The sequence below is a fragment of the Podarcis pityusensis genome (genome assembly GCF_964106645.2).
Source record: "Podarcis pityusensis genome assembly, chromosome: 3".
In the NCBI taxonomy this organism is placed as follows: domain Eukaryota; kingdom Metazoa; phylum Chordata; class Lepidosauria; order Squamata; family Lacertidae; genus Podarcis; species Podarcis pityusensis.
In genome coordinates, this window is record NC_138026.1 from 22,584,732 (window position 1) to 22,608,329 (window position 23,598).

The 23,598-nt window shown below is 39.4% G+C and overlaps 1 protein-coding gene across 4 annotated transcripts in view; it reads left to right on the plus strand.

Moving 5' to 3' along the window:
* The window catches only part of CSMD1 (CUB and Sushi multiple domains 1), a 940,367-nt gene that overhangs the window by 698,452 nt on the left and 218,317 nt on the right, over positions 1-23,598 (plus strand). For all 4 annotated transcript variants that reach the window (XM_080998891.1, XM_080998892.1, XM_080998893.1 and 1 more), the window contains 5 exons: positions 4,096-4,199; positions 5,534-5,646; positions 19,081-19,263; positions 21,378-21,704; positions 22,690-22,884. In XM_080998891.1, coding sequence (XP_080855017.1) covers positions 4,096-4,199; positions 5,534-5,646; positions 19,081-19,263; positions 21,378-21,704; positions 22,690-22,884 — 922 coding nt within the window. The remainder of the gene's footprint in view (positions 1-4,095; positions 4,200-5,533; positions 5,647-19,080; positions 19,264-21,377; positions 21,705-22,689; positions 22,885-23,598) is intronic.

Here is a 23,598-nt window from a genome sequence, read left to right on the forward strand (position 1 = left end):
AGGTCACTTAATATCCGAAATGACTGATCATCTTTGATGATCAAAGTTCAATGGGAGGAATAGCATTTCAATACAAAAAAGAAATACTATCAGTGATTTAAATGTTATTGCTGAATTATGCATATCAGCTCCACAAACACTTTTTAATCCAGTCCAAATAACTTTATTGTACTAGCCAGTGGCCATGACAAATCTGAATCAAAAATAAATACAAGTAAAAGGGGTGTCATGCCACAAATAATAGTCTCTCTTTAGATCTCTGCGTCTTCCTTACAATTCACTGCTATAATGTCCAGGGTCGTCTTTCTGACCTTTTTGGCCACCAAAACAAAACTTTTCATTTCCTTTCTCATAGATGATAGATTGAAATCTGTCCCATTACAGCTAAAGGCATTCAGTATTCAGCATACTTACTCAAGACAGGCAGTATTCAACATACTTACTCAGTCGGCTGTTTTGGGGAGACCACACCAACCTGTCCTATCCCTGGCACAAGGGCTTTGCAATTCTCTCTGCTTTTTTCCTTTACACCTCCAACAAAGTGTGCAAAGGAGAGTGGGGTAGGGTCACAAAGGGTTTCCAAAGGCTTCCAATGCTGCTGCTTTCCATCCCTGGGGTTGCAAGTAGAATAGGGAAGTCCGAGTAAAAAGGGGGGGAGAGTCTCCCCTTTGTTCCATTTTCTTGCTGTTGTTGCTGCAGACTCTTTCTCAGGGTTCTTTCAGTGACAGTGGGCGCTTGGAAATCCAGCAAGGGAGGTTGACAGCTGGCCAGGACCTGTAACATCATGTGATCGGCAGGTGGGTTGCCCCACCTACCTGCCCCATTTGGCCAATAAGGCCATTCCTGGTAAGAAGCTCCATTCCATGAAGCCAAAAACATTCCACGCCTCTGGGAGTTTTGACTGTGAAGTGGACCTTCCTCTCCCTCTCTCCTCCCTGTTCTGAAGTTTTCTCCAACTCTCTGAAAGTTATTTTGGAAGGGCACAGGTTGTACACATGGAGAGGAGGTGGTGGTGGTGGTGGTGGGGAGAGTTATGTGCAAGAAGTGGAAATCTTAGTGCTGACAGTGTGGTGGCATTGGATGCTACCTTCGAATGTAAAGATCTTTACACCAGTGTGGTGTAGTGGTTAAGAGCGGTGGACTCATAATCTGGTGAACTGGGTTCGCTTCCCTGCTCCTCCACATGCAGCTGCTGGGTGACCTTGGGCTAGTCATACTTCTCTGAAATCTCTCAGCCTCACTCACCTCACAGAGTGTTTGTTGTGGGGGAGGAAGGGAAAGGAGATTGTTAGCCGCTTCGAGACTCCTTCGGGTAGTGATAAAGCAGGATATCAAATCCAAACTCTTCTTTTTCTTCTTCTATTGAGAGGGAATAGCTGGATTTTCATATCTCTAGCTACTTTTTATGTTTCTTTTTTAACCATGGTTACATAAAAAGTATTTTTCATGTTAATCATTGCCCTCACCTAAGGACTTGAAAGGGTATAAAATGTATTTTTAAACCTTTGTAGTATTGCCTTTAAAGTTGTTTTCCACTGAAACAATTAAGTGTGAGTGTAACAGGTTTACAAAGACAAAGGATAAAACGTCCACACGTAATAGATCACTGAACTCTGGCATACGGTCAAAACAAATTTGTTTGTAATTTGATTTTATAATGACTTCTTTTCTTTCATGTCAACTAACTATTACACAAATAGCATGTTTTGGATCTCATTAAAATTATTTCTAGTTTTTTTTTATCTTCTTCAATACAACTGTAAATACTCACCCGTGCACAGTTACTATGGTTCTGGATTATATTATTGTTATGAAAGCACATCACATCAGTCATTTTGAAACATATGTCTGCTCAGCAAAGGCAGCAACGAACTGAAAAATTGGTATTTTGTTTGTGTTTTTAAAATGGCTTCGCTCTGCAGAGAGGGGGAGAAAACTAGAGTTATCACCCCACCACCACCCATGAAAAATGCACACATATGATATTCAGCTCACAAATGATCACACAATTTAAGAGTTTAAGAGTTCCTTGAACTATATATAAGCAGTTTAGGGATTCATTGACTTCCAGCATATTTGAACAACTCTTGTTGACATCCTGCTCTTATGAGAGCTTGAAAATAGCCACTGCTACACCCATTGTTGTTGACCCGTTGAAAGTAGTTTAATTTCAATAAGGGATGTAGAAAGTTAGCAAGGTCTGTTCTGACCCATATTTGTTGCAACCAGCATTGTTTCTTTCTTTTTGCTGAAGTTTGGCTTCAAAATGTGTGGACAGACGGAAAGCCTCCTGGGAGGAAGTTCCATAGATGGTATGCCACTACCAAGAATATCTTGTTACCAGCCTCCTAGTTTCTCATTTGGATTGGACCACATGCAGGACATCTTATTTTGATTATAATTCCCTGGTCATTTGGACGCTGCATCAGGTCCTTCAGGGCTTGATGAGCTTGACAACAAAACTTTGAATTGGTTTAAATAATGATAAGACACTCATTTCCTTGTGGTGCTAATACCTGATCCTGCTGTTCAAACCCTTCTTTTCTTTCACATGAAACTGATATATATACATGTTCTAAGTGCTTTTCAAATGCCTTCACCTGATTTATTAAATTGTATTACATTATAATATAAAATCATTTTGCTTTTAAATGGTAAGTTGTTTTACATATACGATATTCTTTTTTCTGTTCTCCATATCATCGTGGTATACTATCTGCTAATCTCTGAACTTATATACAATTGCATGTCCAGAGCTTTATAAAAATGTATACCGCTATGATGTGAGCAGCAGAAAAATATAAAACTACAAATCTTTTAATGATTATATATTTCATTTTATATTTCTGTAGTCTTGCAAACCGTAAAACATTAATTTTCAAAGACTTCCTAGAGACAGATACTTCTCTCTGTGTTTACTTTTATTACTCTATTATTTTTTAAAAGATAGTAATTCTTTTTCTATCAAAAACTTTTATACCCGAGACACTGCTGCACTCTTAAATATTCCCAGCTTGGTCAAATGTATACTACACTATAGCATGTTGATTTTTTTCAGCTTCCAAATTCCAAAATTGAGGGGTTTTAAAAAGTTGTAACATGACTTGGGAATTCATAGGATAGTTCGGTTAAATTAATAAAATGTAGTTTTGCTTGATAAGTAGCTTGTGTGTTAAACTGCAATTTTTTAAAAAAAAAAAAGATTGCCATGTACTTGCAGTTATATTATTTATTAATATAATTTAACTAATACAGTGGTACCTCGGGTTACAAACTCTTTAGGTTACAGACTCCGCTAACCCAGAAATATTACCTCGGGTTAAGAACTTTGCTTCAGGATGAGAACAGAAATTGTGCAGCGGCGGCGCAGTGGCAGCAGGAAGCCTCATTAGCTAAAGTGGTGCTTTAGGTTAAGAACAGTTTTGGGTTAAGAACAGACCTCCAGTACGAATTAAGTTCTTAACCCAAGGTACCACTGTAACTGCTGCCTTCCATGTTGTTTTTGCTGCACTAGCAGTACCTAAGTGACCTTTCCATGGTACAAGCCTGGGCAGTGTGTATGGAGCTCCTGGGCTGCCCTCTGGCCTTGCTGATGTGGTCCAAATGAAAGCAGAGCAATATGTTTGACACCAGCTTTGTTGCAAGAGTTGCTGGAAGGAGAAACCGTACAACCACCTCTGGATTTGTGTAGGGTTTATTCCTTAGCATTTGCCTACATCCCCAGAGATGCACCCCAATGTCTCTCAAGACAGACATGCCAACAGGACCAACAGAATTTATTAGTATTTGTATTATTTAGCATTACCTGGCATTTTTAGAAGGTGAACTTAAATTTCTTTGGTTTTCCAAAAACTGGTTTATGTGCTTCTTCACCAATCATAGACTTACCAAGCCAAATGCTGTCCTAGAAAAAAAAATTATTATTGGTATGGCGTATTTGAATTCATCACACCCAAATCTATATATTTTGAACCGCTCACTGAATTTTTTCCCAAAAATTATAATTCGCCCCCCAAAATAACGATACTACAGTGTAAAGCACAGTTGCAAAAAATGTGATCAGCTGACAAATGTGGTCCTTTCCTATCCTAACAGGTCATAAAGCTTGCCTTTGAAGAATTTGAGCTAGAAAGAGGATACGACACCCTGACAGTAGGAGACGCTGGAAAAGTGGGAGATACCAGAACAGTGTTGTATGTGTAAGTACACAATAACATTCATTTCTTACTCTTTGTATTACCTTCTCTAAGAAAGGGTCCCCACTTTTACTACTTCGTTTTTAAAATTCATTTTTAGCTTAAATTGTGCAGTTGTTGTTGTTTTTTTAAAGTCTAAAGACTCTTTGGAAAGTACATTCACAGAGCAGGAACTGGGATGGAACAACAACAGGAAGGAAAACAAGTAAAACCACTTAATGCATAAAATAATAGAGAGAGAGAGAGAGAGAGAGAGAGAGAGAGAGAGAGAGAGGGAGGGAGAGCGCTAACACTGTGCACATACAGATTTTGGAGATGGAGCTAGTGCTTCTTATTCTTAATATTTTTAAAGGCCTGCTGTTAATTTTAGCTAGAAAGTAAGCTTGGGTCCACCCCAAGACCCATAATTTCAGTGGTGTGCCTGTTGAGGAAGAGCACTCACTGCCTTTTGTGTTGAGATGTACAGCCTTATTTTAATTATTGTGCTCATCACAAGGACATTGGGACTTCAGTGATAGTTGGAGGGATAGCTCAATTGGTAGAGCATGAGACTCTTAATTTCAGGATCGTGGGTTTGAGACCCACACTGGGCAATAAATTGAGCATGTTCAAAGAGCACAAGCTACCTCAGTTACCTTCAGGAACAATTACTTCTATGGGGCTTGCATTAGCATTTTGGGCTTATGCTAATGGTAATTTTTCAGGGCAGAGGGAGTGACTTCCCTCTTAGTGGGATTTCTTTTTATTTAAAAAAATGTTTGCAGAAAGTTTAGGAGCTCCTTCCACGATGCAAACGGTGCAACAAAAGAGTGGTGGTATAGGCTGCTAGATGCATCCATTAAGTGTCACAGATTTCATACGGAAAGTGCACATAATGTAGAAAGCCAGTAGCCTGCGGAGGTATTTAAGTAAGGACAATTGCTTTCGCCGCATTCCTCTCTTGAGAGAACAGAATGTTCTGGCTTCCTTAATAAAATCCAGTAATTGCTATCTCTACCCAGATAGTTGCTGACAATCTTGTGTTGTCTACAAGTTGCCTTATTTCACCGTGGACTCCGACGCCTGCCATTTGAGTTGACACTTTCGACTCATGCCAGCCTCTGATTTCAACATGCAAACATATCACTCGCTACCTGCCGTGACTTCATAGAGCTCTTATAACTGGCAGGTCCTCCTTTAGCATCTTTGTTCTAGCGTGACATTTCACTCCCAAACCTGGAGTCGTCGTGGAGCAATCACTCTGTAACTGGAAGACACAAGTTGAAGAGCATAATGCAGATATGACAAGGCATCACACTTGTGTCTGTGCATGATGCTACTGTTTCTTTTATCTACAGGCTGACTGGCTCTAGTGTCCCTGATCTCATAGTGAGCATGAGCAACCAAATGTGGCTCCATTTGCAGTCGGATGACAGCATTGGCTCACCTGGATTCAAAGCTGTATATCAAGGTAAATTTCTGATAGAATGAATAAATGAAGTCATTCTAGACAAGTACGCAACTAGTCTGTGCTAGAAAAGTAAACTAGAACAGGGTGTTACAGCCAGTACTGTTTCAATCCACTCCTGCTACACCTCATTCATTTTTCTTTTAAAACTGCTACTACCGTACATTCCATTACTCCTGAGCAAGCTCAGTTTTCATCAGAATGAAGGCTTTCCCCTTAGGTGTCTTTCTCTCTTACTTTAACAGTATTTTTATACATCGTTGGGTTCCCCAGGGCATGCTAATACGTACCTTTTGTTTCTCAGGTGCCCCATTTTGGGTACAATGCGGTTGGCACAAATCACCCGACTTTGCTGTTAGGAGTGATCCTTTGTTTGTCCATGGATCATAAAAAAGCACCCTCTGTTCTTACAGGAATGGATCCAGAGATCGATCTGTAGAAAGAGGTAGCTAGAAGCTGACTTTCCTCCTCCATCTTTTCACTGGCAGTCCCCAAGTGCCCCAAAAAGGCTGTCTTGAGGGTCATGGGACCCTGCTCAATGAAGTGGGAAATTGCAGGAGATCAGGCATTTTCTCAGAGAGTTAGCCCAGGACTGTAGCAGGAGAGGAAAAAGTTAGCTGATTGGTGGGTTTATTCTGCTTTATTAGTTTCTCTTTTTGATGGGCAAAGACTACCAAATTATTGCTGCCTTTGGGAGCTATATTGCAACAAAAAAGGGATAAAAGAAAGCAGACAATTGTGGGATAAGAACAAGTTACAAGATATGCATTGACTGGAAACGAAGCGTTGTGACTTCCCCAAAACTCTTGCAAGTGCAAACAGTATTGAAAATGAGATTGTGTGTGACAACTCTGATAGCATCAATGTGCAATATAAGGGATAGCTAGAGGGGACATCGGTGTAGACTGAGCAGTATGAACCAAAGCTCTGACTCAGTATAACGTAGCTTCCTATGTTCCTAGTCCATTCTCTACTGATTGATTGCGATAGTATTTGGCACCCCTAAATCTTAATTGGATAATGCTGCATCATGCCGCTTCTGGTCAGATTCCTAACATTTCAAGACAGGCCTGCAGAAACTTTGGGACATCTTTTCTATGAGTGAATCATATGTGAGGGCACAAGTGAATGGGGTTGTTCACTGAGTACTATTTCCTTGGTAAGTATTTATGCAGTCGGCTCTTTCCACGTGGTTCCATCATTTAGATGTAGTCCGCAACCTTGAGGGTTCTGTCTATGGAAAAGGGGTTATGTGCTTTTGCAGCTAAATCACAAAAGCACTTATTCCTTACAGTGGTGCCCCGCAAGACGAATGCCTCGCAAGACGGAAAACCCGCTAGACGAAAGGGTTTTCCGTTTTGGAGGTGCTTCGCAAAACGAATTTCCTATGTGCTTGCTTCGCAAGACGAAAATGTCTTGCGAGTTCCTGCGGGGTTTTTTTCCTTCCCCCCCTTTTTCCCAAGCCGCTAAACCGCTTATCAGCTGATGGCTAAGCCGTTTATCAGCTGATCTTTAAGCCGCTTAACAGCTGATGCTAAGCCGCTTATCAGCTGATCTTTAAGCCGCTTAACAGCTGATGCTAAGCCGCTTATCAGCTGATCTTTAAGCCGGCTAAGCTGCTAATACTGTAGCGCTAAGCCGCTAAACCTCTAATGGGCTTGCTTCGCAAGACGAAAAAACCCACAAGACGAAGAGACTCGCGGAACGGATTCTGTTCGTCTTGCGAGGCACCACTGTATTCTTATTCCCATTGAAAGGCCCATGTGATCAGCCCTCCTCTCTGTGTTTGCATTAATCAAATCCATACCCTCCCTGCTGCAGGGGATATGCTGGTGGAAAACATGTACTGTATATGGGTATGTTGATAAGAAACATACGTGCTATATTTTTTTGCTTCAGTTTTCTTTGCATCATGCAGGATTAATGCTGTACTGTCCAGTTCATTTTCCCAGATTTTAGAAGCAGAAATGTTCATAAAGTGTATGTAGGAAATGGTGTAATATGATATGACCATCTTACTGAGTCCAAGAATCTGCTTGCTAAAAAGGAATGAAGAAATTGTTTATATGGAGCTGTAGCTACCAGGTGTATGGTCTGATAAGACTGCACCTCAACCTTAAGGTAAGCAGAATTTGCCCTTTCAGGAAAAGCAAAGGGATAATCTACATTTCTTTAGAAACAGAAACTCCCATGGGGCATAGTGCTGTAGCTTTGCAAAGTTTGTTAACAAAGCTCCATACTACAAGCACCGTGCTTTAGCAGCAGCTTTCTTGTGTAGTTTAGCTACCTTTCAGCTAATCTTAGTTTTTTTGTGGTTTTTTTCCACAACAAAATGGCTATCTTTGAAGTGCTCCACATCTGCTGATTGGCTGGCTGGCTTTATGTGGTGACATATTGTAGCAGTTCAGCCCAACTCTGGTGTTGGGGGGCTTCTAAGGTGGGCCTTCCCAAGGAGTTTGTTAAATATTCCTAATTAATACACTGCTAACATTAAAAGTGGCTTTGGTTCTTCTACCTTAGTTTTTAGCCAAGTACTTAAGAACGTGTCAGACAAAACAGGTACAGGATTTATTAGTAAGTAATGAGAGCAATATTTCAATGCCGTTGTGTGTGAGCCTGAAAGGGAAAATGTTTGTGTTGCTCATTAGTGGTGTTTACTTATCTAATTTGGAAAGCAAACCCCTCCAACAGATTAAGAACATTCAAAATATTTCTTACGGTACAGAGCACTAAGGTAGGAATGGAGAAACCCTGGGAACAGATGAGACAAGACAGGCCTTTTTCTAGGCAGAGTAGGGATAGAAGGATCTGTCCATATCAACTCTCTGAGTTTCTTATTTTTCCAGTCTTAAATTTAGTTATTTACATATTTTCAGTAATGTGCAGTTCTGGTGAATTGTGGAAAATTAAAAGGATGGCTAGATGAGCACTGCTTTGAGTGCTGCCCCTACAGCCAGGCAAGCCCATCAGGGCCCACTGATAGAGGAGGGGGCCCACCATGATGCCAGGTCCCTCTCAGAGCTGAAAGGCTCTGTTCACTACTATTGCATGGATCTTCAAAACATGATGTCTGCATCGACGATGGCAAGAATTTTGTATTCAGGGAGGGATTATTGAAGAATCTGCCTTGGGCTTCCCTGCTTACTCAGACTGAGTCCCTCACATCCCTGTTTATGTGACATGTTATTTGTAAGTTTTTATTGTTCATTGCAGGGACGTGGGTGGCGCTGTGGGTTAAACCACAGAGCCTAAGACTTGTCGATCAGAAGGTCGGCGGTTCGAATCCCCGCGACGGGGTGAGCTCCCATTGCTAGGTCCCTGCTCCTGCCAACCTAGCAGTTCAAAAGCACGTACCACTCCAGCAGGAAGGTAAACGGCGTTTCCGTGCGCTGCTCTGGTTCGCCAGAAGCGGCTTAGTCATGTTGGCCACACGACCCGGAAGCTGTACGCCTTGGCCAATAAAGCAAGACGAGTGTTGCAACCCCAGAGTCAGTAATGACTGGACCTAATGGTCAGGGGTCCCTTTACCTTTACCTATTGTTCATTGTAATATAAGAACTATTACAGTAGATTCAAAAGCTTACCATTGTTAGGTCAGAAGCTGCATGAACATGGGAAGGTCAGTGTGGCGTATTGGTTAGAGTGTTGGACTAGGGCCTGGGAGACAAGGATTTGAATCCCCACCTCACTGTGATGTTCACTGGGTGACATCGGACCAGTCAGACACTCTCAGCCTTACCTTCCTCACAAGCTTGTTATGGGGATTAAATTAGTGGTGGAGGGGACCATACAAACCACCTTGTGCTCCATAGAGAAAAAGGGTGGGATATAATGGGATATCAATGCCTCAAGAACCGCCTCTCCCCATGTGAACGAACTTGGACCCTGCAACCATAATCTGAGGCCTTTCTTTGTGTGCTTCCTACATGAGAACGGGCCTTTTCTGCAATGGCTGCCCTTTTGTGGAATGCTCTCCCCAAGAAGGCTTGCCTGGCGTCTCCGTAACACATCTATAGGCAACCAAGCAAACATATTTCAATGCAACCAGGCCTTTGGCTGATTAAATGATTCATGGCATTTTAAATGTCACTGTGGGAAGGGATTGATTGATTGATTGATTATATTATGCATTTTGTGTTTTTTATATTGTAAACCCTGTGATCTTTAGATGAAGGGCAGCGTATATATTTTTTTTAAAAACACATAGAAATAAATAAATTTCAAAGTATCTAAGCATTGCATCCAACAAAGTCATTCAGGGAGCCGAACGAACGATGCCTGCTCTACACACACACACTCTGGAACCAATTTTGATAGTTTTGAGGGCAAGCTGTGCATTGGCTTCGTTGGAGTCAGCTCGAAATAAAAAATAAATAAAAGCAATGCATCCGTACTTTTCTTTTTCTTTTCACTTGCAAAGAATGACAAAAAAACCCCCAACACCCTTGCTTCAGGTGCAATGTAAATGCAATGTTGTCCTACGGAGGGAATGAACAAATAATATGCAGTAGAATTTCAGTCACTTCTGTCAATAAAAATCCTTTTGAGCTGTCAAATTCTGAATCCATTGCACCTGTTGATAAAATGTATTCCTACAAATCATGTTTTGTATAATTTGCCATAGCTATTTAAGTAGCAGCAGGGGGTAAATTAAAGTAGATTTCCTTCGTGCTGGGCTGCCGTGTAGCAAAAAAGCAAGCCTATTTTTAGATACATAGTTAAAGAATGCTTCCAAGTAAGATGGCTCGTATTTGCAACATTTGCAGGCAAACTCATGTTTGACAGTGAAATGAGTTTTATTATATTTAGCTTTGTCAATTTCCCAGATTTTAATAAGAACAATCAGAATGCAATTTCATCTAATCTTTCCCAAAATTATGCAAACATTTCTGAATTCTGTTGCTTGAAGTCTTTAAAAAAAAACAAAAACCCTCAGCCCAGCAGTATCTGATTAACTATACTGTGATAAAACCATACACTGCTAAATTTGCAGTGAAGGAAGAGTTGGAAAGATGCTTTTAAGACTTATTTAGGAGTTGCTAACGAGAAATATTATATTTTATTTTTAACCTAGTATGTAATTTAAGAAATAATACTACAAATCTAAGATTGTGATGGCTATTTCAGCCAAGAAGTTCTCTTATTTTAGCATTCGCTAAACATTTTGTGGATGATTTTTAAAAGAGCTATGATAATTAAACAATTAAGCTATTTTTAAAAATATATATATAGTAATTTAAGAATTATTTGTTTAGTTTTAGCTTGTAGCTGAATTTCATTATGTCTTTCTCTACCAGGGTTTGCTCTCTGCCCTGGAAATAATTTTGACTGTGTAATAGCTAATGTATAGGCTATGCCTGGACAAATGTTTTTCAATGCAACATAATGTAATAGCAGCATGGTAGTTTCTATACAGTGTTTAGCTGGACTTAAGAAAAGACAGTGACAAAGGGGACAAGGTGTAATAATGTGCACTACTTCAAATAATACTATTCTTGATTCTGTGATCATAAAAATATGCATTCAGTGCTATGCAGGAAAGTACTGTGCAATGTATTATGCTAAGCATTTTGCATAAGATGCAGTCTGATTTTTTTAAAAAAATCAACCAGTTTTGTTTGTTTCTTACAGCAATGTAATACATATACTTTGCTTGCTAGCATTGGAAATAATAATTCAGTTAAGAGTAAATACAAATTCATTCATATTTTTAATTTGTTGCTAGGCCAGCTTGCTACCTTTAAAAAAAATGGGACGTATTTATATTTCTTTCAACCTTTTTGGGAATTGTCTTTTTCCTTATCAATACTGCCCTGACTGTGAGTGAGTTTTGAGGGTGCAGCAGAACCAGCCAAAGGTGGTCATAGGGATGGCTGTCATTAAACAGGCCGCCAATAGCTAGGATCAGATTCAATCCAATTGACTTGGATGGATCTAAGCACACAACTTGCTCCAACATGGTCTGGTGCCCAGCTGAGCCCTTAAAACCAGTCTCCCTAACCCAGCACCTACCCTTTTGGACTAGATGGACATGCTTCAAGGGAAGTCCTAGTGCCTGAAATGTTGAATTCCGCATAGATGTGACTAGCCAGGTGTTGCCTTCAGAAGATGGAGAGGAAATCAAAATATGTTTGGGGTGAAGGTAATGGCTCCATGGAAGGTCCTAGCCCAGGACTGTTGCCCAGGGTGTTTCCAATTTGGAGGTTGTTAAACCCCCATAGTGTGTCTCTACCCCTGGACTCTGAATCACTGCTTGAAGCCTGGGCTATGATAAGTTTCACATAGTATAAGTGAAACCCAATTAACCTGATCCAGAAGTTCTGAATTTTTCACACAAGTTCTAGTATTCATATAGCTGTCCCAAAACTGTAAGGTGCTTGATGGGGTTTCCCACCTCAGCTCTCAAATTGCACATGTGCTTTAAGTTCCTTGAAGATCTTTGGCTTGCAGCCTTGATGACCTATTTTTTTGCTACTGTCTAAAAAAGAATAATGAAAGAATATTAATAATTGTACACATCACTTCAGCCAGGTTACTTGACACCAAAGCAATTTATTTTTATCCTGCTGGACATCAGGTTTAATATTAATAAAAATGCAATTAAAGGATTACCATGGCTCTGTGTAAAGATGTAAGTGGGGTGTCAGTCCAATAGCTCACCACAAAAAGAAGGAAACATCTCAAATTATTTTTGTTACATTGGCACCTACTTACTTTCTCCTACACACACACACACACACACACACACACACACACAGTGCCTTTCCCCCTAACATTGGTTGAAAATAATTCTAGCAAAATCTTTTGATCTAGATGCTAAGTTTCCACATTTTTTCTGTTTGTTTATGTATATCATTCAATTAGCTTGAACAATATTACATTAAATTTCTACAATAACTTTTCTGTATTATAATGGTCCTTTTTTATTAGGAAGAGTAAGAAAAAAATTGTTTGCCCTTCAGTCTGAAGCTTTTTGATGTGTGACACCTACATTCTGATGATAAAAATCAAATACGATGATTCAAATAAGTGATGTGTTCACCTTCCATATTGCCTCCCTGTTTTCATTTTCTAAATCGTGTTACTTTTAGTTGCCCGCCTCTCAAGGAGAGAAGCACCAAATGATTTGACTAAATGAAATGGGTTACTAGCAAGTACATCACTGCCTGGGTATTTTCTTTCAGAATACTTATTTAAGGAAACAAACATATGGCTGCTTAGACAGTGGTAAATTAACATAATTTCTGGAAAATGTATTTATGAAGGAAAGCAGGCTTCTAAAGAAAACAGTTTTTAGTAGTCAATATTTTATGAGTTAGAATACGGAAATAAGGAGCAACAGATTTGCCACGAAAATTCTTCCACCTGTTGCATAGTGTATTCCGAAGACCAGTCCTTTTTTTCACTGCTCTTTCATTCCATTAGTGAACTGATTAGACAAAGTAGGAATGTATTATCGACAGTAGGAAGACCTTCACACAAAGTAAGCAAAAGCAATAGCTTATTAACCAACAGGCACATATAAACATTTTATCTATGTTCTTGTCTGGTCGTACCAAAGGGACTTGTTTAAAAAGCTTGTAAGTCCAGTTGCATTTACTAATATATCCAATGTACCTAGTTTTGCATGTTTTAGCTAGCACATAGAAGCATGCCTGCTCTTTTCCTGAAGTTAAACACTGTTTCTATTGCCTTAAATATCCCTCATTTTTAAGGTTGTTAGGCAAGTGTAATGGTGTTTCCTAGAAAGATTGATTTCCTAAAATATCCACTTCTGACATTTTGCGAACCAGGAGCTCATGGAACGTTATAGAGTAAAGATTTCTACATGTGAAGGGTAATGAACTGCAATAAACAGGATGTTTGTGAAATTAGGGCCTGCTGTGTGGGAAAATGATTGAGAAGACTGTGTCATCCTAATGTACTAAATGATGCATGTGAGTTTGAGAGAGCAGAGATTAGGGACTTCACACTCCAAGACACTGAAACTTGTAGTAGAGGCATTCAGTTTTAGGAAAATGTGGAATTTTAAATCTCTGTATTATACTTTCCTGAATAGATACAAATAAGTTTAGTTTTTTAGTCAATAGCATTTACAGATGTATTGAACAGAAACATCACATTTGCTTCAAAACAGTGTTTAGTTTTTTTAGAATGAAGGCAAATTCTGAATAGATGCAAAAAAGAGTTGCAGTTGAATTCTGGGACGACTTAATTCATTTATTTATCTTAACTCGGTGATTTTAAGATCTGAATCTGAAAAGGGCTGAGAGGATCTAGAAAGTGATGGCTACACATCTACCATCTGCTAAAGGAATTGTGCTACCAGCTCTCACAATTTTATCTCTTGATCTGTTTGTTCTTTAGAGAGTGATATCCATAAGAGCTGGCAGAGTGCTTTCTCTTGATCTGGAGAGCAATTAGAGGGATCTTTTATCTCAGATCTCACTGAAGCATTGAGACTGGAGATAAGGACTTTAGATCTTTCTTGATGTCCTTTCGAAAACATCTCTGGGTTCAAGAGACCTTCCAGTACCTGCCTCCCACTTTCAGTTTTCAGTTAAAGTGCACATTTGTCAGTTTCATTATTGCCTCCTCACACTGTGTATAGTCTGGCAGAAATTTCCATCTGAAAAGCTTGAGAGCTTCCCAGAAGCATTTAAGCCACTGTATTTATCCAGCAACATGACCAGCGTAATCTGAGCAAGCCATGCCCCTTGCATGAGAAGGGGTGGAAGCAACAGCAGTGAGTGTCAGTCTGTGCTGGTGGAGGAGGCCATGTGTTTTTTAAGCCCTGGCATGTCACTAACAATATCATTTGCAAAGTTGATTGGGAAAGTTCTAGGATCTAGAAGCCTCTAAGGCATGGGCTGAGCCTTAAATAATCTTGTTTTCCTTAATCAGTTGACAATCAGAAAGGAAGGAGTTCTTAAGTTACAAAACATGTTCATGCACATTACGAAGTAATAATAATAATTTATACCAGCCACTCTGGGCGGCTCCCAACAGAATATTAAAAACATGATAAGACAACAAACATTTAAATTTTCCCTATACTGGGCTGTCTTCAGATGTCTGCTAAAAGTAAGCTAGTTCTTTATTTCCTTGACATCTGATGGGAGGGCATTCCACAGGGCGGGCGCCACCACCAAGAAGACCCTCTGCCTGGTTCCCTGTAACCTCACTTCTTGCAGGGAGGGAACCGCCAGAAGGGCCTTGGCACTGGACCTCAGGGTTTGGGCTGAATGATGGGGGTGGAGACGCTCCTTCAGGTATACTAGGCCGAGGCCGTTTGTTATGGTTCTTGCTGCTATGATTTTATTAAATCTGTATTTGTTTTATTAAATTTTATTAAATCTGTATTTGTTTTTAATAATGTGATTGTGACTCTTTAGCTTTAGTTTTCCACTGCTGTCGTGCCATATAATAGATGGGCTTGAGCTAGACAAAATTATATGTCCTATGGAAAGACTTGAATTGATACTCAGCATCAACAGGTAATAGCCGTCGTGACTGGTGAATAGCAATTGCTGAGAACCTCAGGTGGGCAGAATGTTGTTGCGCTCATGTCATGCTTTCTGGCTTCTCACAGGAATCGGGATGGCTACTGTGAGACCAGGAAGCTGGACTTGATGGGCTAGTGGCATGATCCAGCAGCTAGGCTCTTCTTATGTTCTTAGGTTCATGGCCAATTTTAAGAATGGTCCTACTGTCCTTGTTTAAGGCACAATTTCTAACAGACGTCCTCTGTTCATGGATAAATGTGTTCCCAGACCCAGTTTGGGGCACAGAGGTTTACAATGGCACTGTTAGGTACCCATAATAATCACCCTACCACCTTATCCTCTTGTTATAGTCGGGATCCGGGTGGTGCTGTGGTCTAAACCACTGAGCCTCTTGGGCTTGCTGATCAGAAGGTCAGCGGTTTGAATCCCCATGATGGGGTGAGCTTCCATTACTCTGTCTCAGCTCCTGCCAATCTAGCCGTTCGAAAGCACGCAAGTGCAAGTAGATAAATAGGTACTGTTGCAGCAGGGAAGGTAAACAGTGTTTCCATGCGCTCTGGCTTCCATCATGGTGTTCCGTTGCACCAGAAGCAGTTTAGCCTTGCTGGCCATATGACCCAGAAAGCTGTCTGTGGACAAACGCCGGCTCCCTCAGCACGAAAGCGAGATGAGCACCACAACCCCATAGTCACCTTTTACTGGACTAACCGTCCAGGCATCCTTTACCTTCACCTTGTTATAGTTGCCTAGTAGGAAAATCATACATTCTCCCAGATAAATGCAGCCTCATTCTTTATGCCTGATTAGCATCTTGAAGGTAGTTGTCACAATGAGAAGTGCTCTCCAATGCCTGGTTTATTAGATTTCTTGTGTTCCTTTACAGAGCTAAAAATGAAATTGTGAACTCCAGTGGTGCTTATAAATAATTTGGACAGAGCTAAAACTGAGCATGAAAAATGGTACTCTCATATTCTCTAAGTGATAGGAGGGAGATGAGTAGCTGTAACATTTCACTTCGGTAGACACATACCATGCATTTGTGGAATTGCAGTACTTTACATTGTTCAGAGAAACATAAAAGGAAAGCTAAAATAACAGATATTCTTCCTATAACACTTAAGCTGTCAAGTATCTTATTAACTACTTTCTTTTGGTTTTTGACAAACACCACTGTGTCGATCACCTTCCGGGAGGGTGGTCCTGTTAATTCAGATTCAGCAAGAACAACAGCCATTCTGTTGCAGAATGGCAGTCTTGGCAATTTGCCATTTCTGAATGGCAGTGCCAGTGGCAAGTTGCCATTCTCCAACAGAGGAATTTCACAGGGAAACTCTAGTGTGTAGTGGGTAAATAATAACTAATGACAAGAGTTATCAGTCTATATAAAAAAAATTTCCACTACAGTACAGATGTGAATTTATTAGTAATGCTAAGATGATTGTGTTGGAACCAATTGCTGCTGTTATTAATGGTCACTATACTTGTTTTACATATATTTAAACTCTTAATTGAATCGTTACAAGCTACTTCTTGCATTTCATTGCCATTTAACTCCACCTTTTGCAGGCTTTTTCTCCCTTCATGCCAACAAGCTTCTGATGAATTGGATTCTAGTCCAGGAAAACTTGTTCTATGATAAATTTGTTAGCCTTTAGAGTACCATAAAACTCTTTGTTGTTTCTGTGTTGATCGTATACTTTAATAGGCTTTCTCTTCACTGTTTATGTGTTGAACTGCAATTAGTATTGATGCTGTGTAATTGGAATAACCACAGATTCACCCTCTCCATCAATTGTTGTTCAGTTGCTTTTTACACATTTTTTTTTTTCTGGTGCCCCTAATACAACTAGAGCAATTCATATATGGAAGGAAGCTTCTTGGTAGCATCTAAAACACAGCTGCTTAGCAGTGGCTACATTTCTTAATCCTGTGATAGCTTGAGGTTAGGGGTTTGCACAATGAATTCACAAGATAAATGAATAGTTCTGCATGTGCATAAAGTACTGACTCTTGTGCAAACAACCAGAGTAGAAGCAGTTCAATGCAGGCTGTAGATTGGGAGATTTGACTAACACCTGTCATTCCTGCCCCTCATTTACTTTAGAGATCTGAAAAATTGGGTGCCCTGTGACACTGTAGCCATTTCACGTTACAAAGATGAGCTGGTCCCATTCCCACATTTTCTGTATGATCACAGGTCTTGCTTATTTCATTCATGATCCTGAAGACATAGTCTTATGCAGTTTCTATGCCCTCTTTCACACCGCCATCCAAACACATATCCATGGCCAGGTCTTCAGTTGCCGTTCTGCTCCCTGCCTCCCAATTATGCATGATCAGATGGGTGATTATTTCTTCAGCCATTTTGTCATACTCATAATTGTAGTGGTTTAAATGGAAACTGTGGATTATTGGTCCAAAATGTATTAAATTTTTATTCTATTGTAACAGCTTGTTATAGCTATTTCTGTCTCCCATATGTTTTTACACCTTAGAAAAGCATGAAAACCTTTAACCTAGAATTCCCTATTCTTCTAATCTAATGCCCAATATGCATAGAATTTCTTGTATTTTTTGTTATTTGTATCATACGTATATTTCTTCAAAACTGCCACAGTTCTTCCCTTGAAGGAAGAAAGCTGTGGCGCAGAAAGACTTTGATTAAATTCAGAAGTGTATGATCATCTCATCCCAGTTTGTGGGGGAGTTTAATCTTGTCATTCTATTTACACTGAGAAGATAATAAGTCCCCAAAGATGGTAAATATTGCTGGTTTACAAACAAGATAAAAAGGTCTTTTTGCCTGAACCGCCAAACAGAGTACATGAAAGCAGGAAACAATTGAATAGGATTTATGTTAATATTATTGGCAAACCAGAGGAAGCTGATGTTAAATCCGAGCTGAAGAACTTCATAGTGCATTCTCAAACTTCAGAAAGTTCCTGCAGTTCTAATCACTTAGATCAAAAGAAGTTTGAGATTGAATGAGTACAAAAAATAATCCTAGAGGGGATGAAGTTTGTATTGCCAGTATAAGTAGGTTAGCAAAACAACAGAAATGGTTATCATTGTTGCTATTATTTCAAACAGTGTTTTATGCTAGATGTAGTATTCATATAAAGTCTACATTAGACAAGCTCAGGAGGAACTTAATTTGTTCCATCGTCAAACTGCTCTTACCCTTCAGAAGTTTCTCCTGTCCAACAGGCTCATCAGATCTAGTCCTCCCTCTTGACTCTCACAGCATTAGAAGAGTGCTGTATTCTGGGAAAGGGTTGTGTTTCAGTTGTAGAGCTTCTGATTTGAATGTGTTAGGCCAAGGTTCAATGCCTGGCATCTCTGGATAGGGCTGAGAAAGACCTCTGCTTGAATCCTGGAGAGCTGTGCTAGTCAGTGTAGCCAAAACTAAGCTAAGTTGACCAAGGGTCTTACTCAGTATAAGGCATGATATTCCCCACCAGTCTTTTCTTCTCTGGGCATAACATACCCAGTTCTTCAACTTTTCCTCACAGAACTTGTTTTCCACATCCCTGACCCATCTTCATTGCTCTCTTCTGAACCTATTCCCAGTGCCTTCACCTTTCTTAAAATATGGTACCAAGAACCAGACACAGTATTTTATTTCATTTCCCCCCCCCAAACCCATTTCATTTCATTTTACTTTTACTTTTAATTTGTGTAGTGCCTCTCTAAATTTCTATGCACAAGGCTGTTTAGAGCAACAAAATACACAACAATGAACATAACCTTATAATCTGATCTGATACAGAACATCATAATAAAACATAACTTTAAAATGGAATGACTTACATAAAATAAAGTAATATTCAACAATGTAATGGTTAAGTAATCACTAGTGAAACAAGTGTCTCTGTGTGCATGCAGAGTGCTAATTTTAATTCTGCCAGTTGTTTTACCTCCATTTCTATAGAAATAGAGAAAGGCGGCTGTGGTGATCCTGGGATTCCGTCCTACGGGAAGAGGACCGGCAATAGTTTTCTACACGGAGACACACTTACTTTTGAATGTCAAGCGGCCTTTGAACTTGTGGGAGAAAGAATGATAACGTGCCAACAGAATAACCAGTGGTCCGGCAATAAACCCAGTTGTGTTTGTAAGTTACAATTCATTTTCTTTCTTGACCTTCCATTACCTTTAGAAACAGCATGAAGCATACCATAGGTGGCACGATGGGTCAGTGTGTCTGGCTGTTAACCAAAAGGTTGGTGGTCAAGCCCACCCAGGGATGCTGTGGGCAGGGTTCCTGCGTAGGGGGGTTCGATAAGATGACCCTCAGGACTCCTTTCAACTTTACAGTTCTCTTATTCTATCACTTAGTTCTATTTTACTATACCTGACCTCTTTCATATATATTCTAGTGCTTTCAATATAATATTTTCTTAATTAAAACATGCCTAAAGGAATTGACCATGCCCTATAGAACATGTATTTAGAGTGGACAATATTGCAAAATAGTCATAATGAACTTATTGAAGTTGCATAGAGTATTAATTAATTTAGGAATACTGTAGTTGTTTTATAACCAGCTGCAAAAGGTGAGAACTATATGCTATGATGCATTTTTATAACAAATCTTTATTCCTGTTACCTCTGGATTACAGTGCATTCAGTATGTTTCATGAGTTGTCTTCTATTCTTAGCAGTATAATAAGGTGCAATCCTAAATCAGACTTCCTTTTCTTGTTACTGAGAATTTGGCAGTCAGATAATGTTAGAGTAGAAATTTATCAAAAGAGTACTAGAAGACAATGGATTTTCATTTCATGCTATTTTGAGAATAGAATAGCTGATTTATACTTTATAAGCAAACAAACAAAGTTTTGCTACCTTTGAGTTTTCTCCTTTGCTATTCTCTTTAAAAGATACAGAGTGCTTTGCTGACCAGCATCCTTCTATCATGTTTGCTCACAGTTTATTAACAGGGAGCAAATGCAGCAGTACATTAATTAAAATGGGTGATGTTAAATGTTAGTTGTACTCAGAGTAGTCCCACTGAAATAAATCAACTTAAATAACTTGTCCATTAATTTGAAAGTGTCTATTCTGAGTAAGATTTTGTTGATTTCACCTAAAAAAATTCATTGAAGATTTTATTAAATATATCACATAACCAAGGAATCTATAAACAGTCATGCAAGGCAAACATTACTAAGTAGAACACTGCTATTTTCCTTAGTAATGTCTACCTTACAAATTTGTTTGGTACAAGGATCTTAGCCAATATATCACTACGTTAACTTGTGTGGAACTAGGAGTGGTCAGCAGTCGCCTGACCTTCCATCTGCTGCATATCTGCTGCTTACCAGGAGGAAAAGGATTGAGATGGTGGTGAGGCCAGCACAGTGCATATGCACCTGCGGACATATCTGATTTACTTCGTCAGTCTGTTTGCACTGTGCTGACCTCACTGCTGCCTCACCCTCCCTTTCTACCTCCTGGTGAGCAGCAGCAAGATGTCAGTTTTCTCAGCAGTAGCTGCCACCCCATTTTCTTCTTCTTTGCTTCTTCTAAGAGTGAAATACAAATGGAACACAGGGAGTTTTTCAAGCGGCTTGTAGTGACCATATCCATTCCTTACTGCTAGTCCTTGAATTAATCTCTGTTAGAAAGAGGTCCTTGAAAAAAGCTTACCACTGAAGATAAATAAGTTCTATCACTGTGTTTGTCATGTGGAAGGTATTTAACAAACAAAATGACACACACACACACACACACACACATATATATATATATACACACACACACACACACATACACACACACACACACACACACACATATACACATATATATATATATGTATATATATATATATGTGTGTGTGTGTGTGTGTGTATATGTATGTGTGTGTATGTGTGTATATATATATGTGTGTGTGTGTGTGTGTGTATGTATATGCATATGTATGTGTGTGTGTGTGTGTGTGTATATATATATATAGTACAAAAATTTTATATTGCTGTTTAGACCTAATAAGGTGCCCTCTCCTCCCAGTTTTGTTTTGTTTTAAAAAAAAAAGACCCCCCAAATGAAAATGTGGCAGCAAAGTCACAACTGCAGGCTTTGTTTTTTAGGTGGGACTTTTCCCCACAACGATGGAAAACATTTCATTTTTCCAGGAGGTATAGCCTAGACATGATGCCTTTTAGAATTTGTATTTTTAACACATGCATCGTTCAAAGTGTTTCATTTTCTCTTTTTTAATAGTCTCATGTTTCTTCAACTTCACAACACCTTCAGGAATTATACTTTCACCAAACTACCCTGAGGAGTATGGAAACAACATGAATTGTGTATGGTTGATAATTTCAGAACCAGGAAGCAGAATACATCTTATTTTCAATGACTTTGATGTAGAGCCTCAGTTTGATTACCTGACAGTGAAGGATGATGGGATTTCTGACTTACCAGCGCTCGGTACTTTTTCTGGCAATGATGTGCCTTCCCAGATAGCTAGCAATGGGCACATAGTACGTCTAGAATTTCAGTCAGATCATTCCACTACAGGAAGAGGATTCAATATATCATACACGAGTAAGTGTGCATTCTCTGAGTTGTATACTAAACACAATGGGCATTATGCGGCTAAGAATAAGCACTTTTAAGAGCTAGGCTTCAGAGAGCTGAAGTACATGCTTAACAAACCCAACAAAATAATTAGGGCTTTAAAAGCACTTGACTTTGACTGCACAATGTCTTTCAGAAATATCATTAAGCATTTGTTAGTTTAAATCAGGATAGGGAAACTGTGGACTTCCAGATGTTGATGGTCAGATAGCTCAGATGGTAGAGCGTGAGACTCTTAATCTCAGAGTTGTGGGTTCAAGCCCCACGTTGGGCAAAAGAGTCCTGCGTTGCAAGAGGTTGGACAAGATGACCCTTCCATCTCTACAATTTTATGATTCCATTAGCCCCAGCCAGCACTGCTAGTAATCAGAGATGGTTGGAGTCAACAGCAGCTATCTGTTTTATCTAGTCTGAGTCTTGTGTCCAGGCAGATGTTTTCAGAAAATTCAGAAGAACTGTGTGTAGGTTACTGCTTTTTTGCTGTTCACCCTCTAGCAGCTTGTATGCAGAGGTATAATCCCTTTGAACATAAAGGTGTCCAAAGCTATCATTACTAATCACTGCATGTTAATTTTGGGGTTGTAATTTATTTATTTTTTTGGTAATGTGCACATGAAAAAGAAATTAAATTAAAAATTAAAATGCATGATGGAATTAAGCATTTCCCCACATGCATACTCTCTAGCTGAGCTGGGATATTTAGAAACAAAGTTAATACTGATCTCAGTAGTTCTGTTTGGCTCAAAAACATATGTCACCACTGAAAAAATCAAAATGCTCATACATTTTGAACATGGTTGACTGCAGGTAGTCAGATAATCACTAAAGAATCATGTAAGCCCAAAGATAGGTCAGTTAAGGAGACTAGTTGTCTTGTTTTGAATCATGCATCCAAATATACTTACAACCAATTAATTAATTGGCTTCACTTTTTCTTTCCTTTGGTGCTCAGCATTTGGTCAGAATGAGTGTCATGATCCAGGAATCCCCATAAATGGAAAGCGCTTTGGAGACAGATTCCTTCTAGGAAGTTCTGTTTCTTTTCATTGCGACGATGGCTTTGTGAAAACCCAGGGCTCAGAGACCATAACTTGTGTTATGCAGGATGGAAATGTTGTGTGGAGTTCAACTGTTCCGAGATGTGAAGGTAAGGATTTGACCGTGCTCTAGAATGCACATACTGATTTTCTTTAGATATTATGTATACTGTTTATATTAAGGCAATAAAGACAGCAATAAAATAAAAAATCAAAGACTCAGTATAAAACTCAGAGAAAGAGAGAGAGAAATGACAGGCATCCAGCAAGAGGGGGACACAATATCTTAACTCTAGAATTGTTTCAGATCTTAGTATTTGAGCAAGAAAACCATAATATTAAATGTAAGCAATTGGTATGTTATTTGTTGTTTGCTGCATGGTGATCAGTAGCTGATGGAAATCCCTGGAATATCTAGACTTATCTGCTTGGCATAGAAATGTTTGGGCCATTGTGCTTGGAAAAAACTGAGCACAACATTGACTTCCCACAAGAAGAACCACAGCCCTCCTTTGTCATCCATAGGAGCATCAATGACAATATGTGGAGTTAGAGAATATTAATTACTGTTGATGTGTGTGCGCATGCATACACAAACGTTAAAGGCAGCAATGCTTTAGTTTTCTATAGACTCTCACAAATTGTATCTAGAGATAAAAGTGGGTTAGGGTGCAATCATAATAATGCTTGTCTTGTTGAATACAGTTCTGAGTAAGCATGCATAGGATCGCTATTTTAATAAATGACTTGATATACAGCAGGGACAACAAAAATGGTGCCCTCCAGATGTTGGACATGCACCAGTCCCAGCCAGCATGCGCAGT